The 7306-nt window shown below is 36.7% G+C and overlaps 1 protein-coding gene across 1 annotated transcript; it reads left to right on the forward strand.

Moving 5' to 3' along the window:
* The first annotated feature begins 1185 nt into the window (after positions 1-1185).
* LOC116246687 (TMV resistance protein N-like) lies at positions 1186-6806 on the forward strand. Its single transcript, XM_031618506.2, has 4 exons — positions 1186-1416; positions 1490-2454; positions 3879-4857; positions 6192-6806. The coding sequence occupies exons 1-4, from the start codon at positions 1186-1188 to the stop codon at positions 6804-6806; spliced, it is 2790 nt and encodes a 929-aa protein (XP_031474366.2).
* Positions 6807-7306: the final 500 nt, after the last annotated feature.

Consider the following 7306-nt stretch of genomic DNA (forward strand, 5'->3'; position numbering starts at 1 on the left):
TGCATTAAAGAATTAGGGCGCATTCGATCATGTGTGATTATTGAAACGAGGATTAGTGTGGCATCAACTTGAAAATAGAGTGGAAGGTTTGTCGTTAGCAGTGAAGGAAATCTTGGTCCTTACATGAACAGCAGGCTTTGCTATAGAAATGAGGAATCGATTTCATCAATGAATTCCCAGGTACGGGTCTAACTTAGTCAGTTTTTCAACCTCTAACTTAGTCAGTTTTTCAACCTTTGGGTGTGTCCGTTGTCCATGGCTCCATGCACTGTTAAAAATCTTTCACAAATGTCAATTCTATATGATTACTTGTATACATATTTTAATTTTGAGAAACGACCAATCACTGGAGGCATGCGTTGATTGCTTGCACCCATGTATTCAACAGGTGATCCTCCTCTTAAGCACCCTATTGGCACATGTATTTCATGTAATCCAAGGATCTATTTTGAGGAGCGTCTTTCCCCCCCAAAGTCAAAAAGACCATTTTTGTTGATTTTTTACAATTCTAAGTTTGTACGTCTAGCGTTTTTTTTTTTTTTGGCAAAAATAAATTGATCTTCATATTGGGCAAAATATTGTGATTAATTTCACCTTTTTTTATTTCCCAGGAAAAGGGAAAAGTTGAAGGCGTGGTTCTAAACATGGAAGCGGAATGTACTGAAACCAATTTGACCACTAAAGTATTTGTGGATATGCCTAAACTAAGGCTGCTTCATCTCAACTTTGTTAATTTCTTGGAAACTAAGATTGATCATTTTCCTAAAAGACTGAAATGGCTACAATGGAGAGGCTGCGAGCTGGAGTCAATGACATGTGACCGCACATCTTTTAAAAAGCTTGCGATACTTGACTTATCTCAAAGCAGCATTTATAAATTAACATTGAAAAATAAGGTAGTATTTTCGACAAAAACTGCTGAACCTTTTCTTTCTTAAATATTAATTATATTATCATCTTACTGAAATTAATGTTGTTGAAAAGGTGGACAGGTTGAAAGTTCTTGATGTCTCTAATTGTTGGTATATCGAAGCCACACCTGATTTTGCTTGTACCCCTAAACTCGAAAAGTTATTCCTTGATGACTGCAGAAAGCTTCGTGAGGTTCACGAATCAATTTGTCGCCTTGAGAATTTGACCACCTTAAGTATGAGAAATTGTCAAGCTGTCGAAGAACTACCCCAGATGCATCGACGTTCCATTGCTAACCTTTCCAAACTTGAGGAACTCAATTTACAAGGTTGTCGAAGGCTTCAATCTCTTCCTCCGCTGCCGTCATCTTTAAAGACATTAATTCTGCAAGGATGCAAGCTGTTGAAAGCTGTTCATGGGTTTCAACATTTGGAATCCATGGAACTATTAGACATGGATGGATGTGAAAAGATCAACTTTACATTGATGAGCAGCCTGTTTAAGGTCTCTCTCTCTCTCTCTCTCTTTCACATATATTTTTAGTAGACACATTCATGCTAATAAGAAATCATTGCAGGGAAAGACTTTTAGACATTTAGAGGAGTTAAGCGCTTCCGCAAGTAAAACTCTGACTGAGGATGAAAATTTCTCTTTTATAGTTCCACTTGATTCACCAAGTAACCCATTGCTTCTACAGCAGTTGCATTGTTATGGGGATGGCAGCAAATCTGGCAGTCTACCTAATATTTACATTAAGGTCTGCGTTAAGGATATGGAAGACAATCTAGTAATCTATGAGACTATATTTAGCGGTTATCGTGACGTTGACAACGACATCAGTGGGCAATGCAGTTGGTGCTATACTGTTTCTTCTTCAGAATACGATGATATAAACATTTGCCCTGAGCTCTATCGGCCTTGTTCAATATGTGTGTCTACGGTCGATAACTTCCCTCTAATAAGGGTTGATATTCTGCTTAGAAGTGCCCGCAGATGGACCAGAAATTATTCAGAAGTGATTCCTGTTGGTGAGAATATAACAAATTCAAGGAGGATCTCTGCCGAGCAAAACCAGCCATTGCCATCAATGTTGTCAGCTGAATATTTTACATTTGAGTTTGATGTATTGTTCAGATATGTAGAAGAGGATATTCCTACCAAATTTATAAACAACCTATACAAGGCCCTACAACAGCATGGCATCTGCATATTTAAAGGTGAAGATGCTGAAAGTAAAGGGGAAGAATATTTGCTTAACTGCATTGAAAGATCGGCCATCTGCATACCCATCTTCTCGAAGCGCTTTCCTCAGTCAAAGTGGCACCTTAAGTCGGTTGCCAAGATGGTAGAATTTAGAAAGTTTATCATACCTGTATACTTTCAAGTCCGTCCTTTAGATATCAGAGATCAAAAGGAAGAGTTTGGAACATATTTCTCGCGTCACAAAAATGAAGATCGAAGAGAGATTGTAGAAGATTGGAGAAAAGCATTGGAAGTTGTTGTTAGACGATGCCATCACCAATTTATCTACAAAACAAGCAGGTTCATTTCCCTCTGTGCTTCCCCTACACATTGTTCCACATATCTTGCAAAAATAATTTTCAATTATCTATCATAATATTTAAGATAATTGAGGATATGTATGTATTTTACATGATAAGAAACTAAATACAATTTAGTTGGTTAAACAATGAAGAAATCTAGGTCATGTCACATTTTTCAAGACAATGTTATGAAGTCATTTCTGCTTCCCATGTCAAGTCAATGTTCACGTTTGTCTTGGTGGGGTTTACATACACGTACCTTCTGGCATTTTATGGCCTGGTGTCAACCTTCACCATTGAAATTTCAACAGGGCGGTGAAAGTTTTGTAGAGTGAAATTTCAAAGACAACTTTTTCCATAAATTTGAAAGTTTGTAGCAGCAACACCAGGTGATATTCTTTGGTTGTTTGATTTCATGAGCATACGTGGACAATGAAACTTCACCGAGAAGCAAAAAAAAAAAATTCCTGTGCACTCCCTCAGTCCCAATAGATGTCATGCTAGCTTGATATATTTTATTATTTCAATAAATTACTTTTTACTGATTTTTTGGATGCAAAAAATAAATAATGTGTAGGTGTATACATGGGTGCAAGAGAACATTTACTGAGATCTTTGTGCAAAATACTACTTAGATGGTGGTTATTCTAGCTTAATGCAACTTTGTTTCGGATATATGTATATATATATATATATATATATATATATATATATATATATATATATATATATATATATATATATATATATATATATATATATATATATATATATATCCCCGACCCTCTCAAAAAGAGTTCAAACTCACTACATTTTCTTAATTATTCTAATTTAAATTCATTCATGTTGCCCACGGCTAGTTGATTGGGAGAAGGCTGCCTATTTGTAAGTGTATAGACAAGTTCACCCTTGAATTAATAAACAATAATTCATCTTTAAAAAACCTGCAAAAGCAATTTTCTAGAATAAATTAACAACTTACTCATGGTGATGGAGAAGGAGAGAAAGGAGAGCAGTGGAGAATGGGGCCTAAGACGCAGCTATATCAGCCTAAAAAATGGTAGGTATTCTCCAATAATTGAACTAAGGACATGCATATAGCATGTTACCCAGCTGGACCGGTTGCACTATCCATCATTTGGTGTGTGTGTCACACACACACAGAGAGAGAGAGAGAGAGAGTGAGAGTGTTGAGAAAGTGAGTTTCATGTTTCATTAATGTTCTTAGTGGTAATGATAAAAAGAATATTCACAAAGAATGTTGAGAAAATTCTCTATTGTAAAGCAAAGATATTTACTTAATCTTAGGATAAGGGATATGAAAACCTAGTTTAGCTTGTCATAATACATGCATTTCCTTTTCATTCGTTCTCAATTCCCATTGGCTATGATGTGCTCTCCACTATTTACTTTTCACTTCAGGTACATGGAAGAACTTATTACCGTCATATGCAATCGAATTTCAAGCATGCTAAACTCAGTTACATTCAGAATAACACCCCCCTCGTTTGGTGTAAAGGATGTGATAAGAATGTTGGAGAAAGATGGAGACAATGTTTGCATGGTTGGAATCTGTGGACAAAGTGGAATGGGGAAGACGACAATTGCAAAAGCCATATATGACCAGCTTTCTCATGACTTTGTTGACAGTGCCTTCATCCCTTATGTTCGGGCCTTCGAGGAAAGGAAATGGCAGTTTCTAGGACAAAGGGTGCTCATAGTCTTTGATGATGTTGATGGACTTGACAACTTTCAAAGTCGCGAAACAATCGATCGAGATTTGTTTGGTAAAGGAAGCAAGATAATTGTCCTTGCAAAAGACCAAAAAGACCTCATCAGTTTTGGAGGGAAGGAGGACAACATTTATTTTGCCCATGAGCTAAACAACATGCAATCACTTCGGTTCCTTAGTTACTATGCATTTAAAGGTAAGCAACCAACAGCTGAGATTGTTGAATTAGCAAGGAAGGTGACAGAATTTGTGGGAGGACTGCCATTAGGTCTTGCGGTACTTGGCTCACTCCTTTCGAGTATGAGAACCAAAGAAGAATGGAAAAGCATGTTGGAAAAATTATCAAGTGCTCCGAATGAAGGTATAGATAAGGTACTTAAAGTAAGCATGGATGCTCTACATCCTAATCAACTACAAATATTTTTTGACATAATATGTCGTCTAATTGGGTGTGAAAAGGAGTATGCAACTTATGTGTGGGAGGATTGTGGGTATTCTCCAACTGATGCAATAAAAGTTCTTCAGCAAAGGGCTCTTATAAGCATCGATGAGATAGGCAGGTTCAGAATGAATGACGAAATTCGAGATATGTGCAGATCGATGGTTGAAAGTGGTGAACTCAAATTTTGGATCGAGAATGGTTTACTGGTGGCCTTTCCTGATTGGGAGGTACGTATGAAATTGTTCCTGACAAATTCTATTTCACATTTTCAAAGTATTTGGGACCCTAATCTGCATGAGATTACCGATTACCTTAGGCCTGGTCAAGGCCAAAAAGGTGGGTCTGGTAAGTCAAACATTTCTTATTTTGCAGTTGAAATTACGCGGCTTACTGCTGTCTCCTTCGCTTAATCCCTCTGTTGCCTCATAATTAATTGACCAATTCTGCCTACGCCTTATTTTATTTTAGTATCAACTTCTACTTTTTTGCATGTATTAGTCTTTGAGTTAAATTTATTGAATGAACTTTTAATAAAATGCATAGTACCTTAAGAAAATATACAAGTGAATGAACTGTAGAAGTGCATAGACGTACTTTTGGTTCTTAGAAAAAAAAAAAGAAAAAGAAACCTCATTTGTGAAGCATGTGAAAATAGTGAGTAATTAGAAACTATACACAAACAAACAAATTTCTTAAAATATATTTGTAAGTTGATGAGTTTCCTGTAGGTCTAATAAATTTGGAAGAACAGATTTCTTAAATAAATTTGTTGGTTGATGAATTTGTTAACTCTGATAATTTTGAAATAATTATTTTAGACCTTCATAATTGATCGACAGTAATGCTTTCGCTCACTTTATGTACAGGACTGGTGGATCGAAGGTCTTCATTCCGACTTTAGTTTGCATTCAAGGACTATACCGATTGAAGCAATGGGTGATCTAAGGGTGCTCCATCTTAGAAATTGCACTGTCAATCACAAAAGCCTACAGCCTTTGAAGACTCTTAGATGGCTACGGATGGAAAGGTGTGATGTGGATAGCTGGATATTCGAAGACGGAGGCATCCTTGAGAAACTTTTGTCCTCCAACTGCACGAATGTGACATGATAAGTCTGGGTAAGGAAGACGTGACCAGTGCAGGCAATAAGCATCAAGAGGTAAGAGTAGGGTTGTACAACCACTCGACCAAACTCAATAAAAGTCCTTCAATCTAGTTTTTTTTTTTTTTTTTTTTTTTGTAATTTTCAAAAGTAAAACCAAGGAAAGTGGTCAAGTCCAATAAAGAGTTGGTAAACGTGAGCTTAAGCAAGTCGAGCTAGAATTGAGAGTCTATTGACTCAAGGTCAAGCTAACCTTGTACAGGTTGACTCGAGGTGGGCAAGATATCAGTCGAGCAAAGTCAAGCTGACCGAGTTCGAGCACAACCCAACTCATGTACAAGAGGTCAACACATATATATATATATATATATATATATATATATATATATATATATCTCTAAATTAGTGCTTATTTGCATTCCATTTCTCTGACTGTAGCAAAAAAATTTTATTCTGTAGGTCTTCAAGAAACTGAAGGTCCTAGAGATCATATGTTGTAGTGATGTTTATATGGCATCTCAGGATTTCTCACTCATGCCGAACCTAGTGAAGCTGGTGATTGATTTTCCATGGACTTTTGATCAAATTCCCATGTCAGTTTGGAGGTTTGGGAAGCTCGAATACCTGAGAATTACAGGGGCAATGGAAAAACTATCCAGTAGTATCAGTAACTTGAGTTCCCTTCAAACCCTTGACCTTGGAGGATCCTATCAGCTTTATGAATTGCCAAAAGATTTAGGGGATTTGGCAGCCCTAAGAAAACTCATCCTTTGCGACTGTGCATTGTTTGAGATTCCTAGTTCTGTGGTGCAACTAAACCATCTAAGGACCCTTAACGTCAGTGGCTGTTGGAGTCTTCTCTGTCTGCCACAACTTCCGTCATCTTTGATCATTCTTGATGCCTCTGAGTGTACCGATTTGAGACAGGTTGCAGATATTTCAAGCCTAAAAGATCTAAGGACTTTGAATCTTGACAGATGTGATGAACTTGAAGGTGTACCTGGCCTACAAAATTTAAAATCCCTAACATTTTTAAAGCTGCCATTTCATATTAGTCAGAGCGAGAACCTCTAGAGTAGAATCTTACTGGGGGCAGTTGCTTAGTTGCTGGCTGGTTCATTTTAAATTGTTTCATTTTCAAAGACTTCCTAAGAGAAAGACTACTTTTTCCGTCACTTCTGTTTTCAGGCTTGAAATTTGGGTGGATTAATATGACGTTGCTTGGCTCCATGAACAACCCTCATTTCTGCCACAAATTCCACAATATTCTATGAATTAAGTTTGCCACTATTTCAAAGAAGAAAATGAATTAGATGTTAGATTTATGTCCGAGACTGGTTCATCCTTCTTTATCTTGTTCCATTTAGATGGATTTGATGGTCTATTTTCTGGATAATAATGCATTTGAAGATGGAAATTTTTCACTTGGAAAAGGCTAGTCACGATGCAAACAAAAATGAAAAGTGCTACATTATGCTCGCCAACAAAGAGCAGTCAAAGAGGAAAACTTGCCAATTATTTAATAAACAATATACTTTGTCTTAGAAATTATTGAATGTATATATATATATATA

The sequence above is a fragment of the Nymphaea colorata genome, chromosome 2, assembly GCF_008831285.2.
Source record: "Nymphaea colorata isolate Beijing-Zhang1983 chromosome 2, ASM883128v2, whole genome shotgun sequence".
NCBI classification, from domain to species: domain Eukaryota; kingdom Viridiplantae; phylum Streptophyta; class Magnoliopsida; order Nymphaeales; family Nymphaeaceae; genus Nymphaea; species Nymphaea colorata.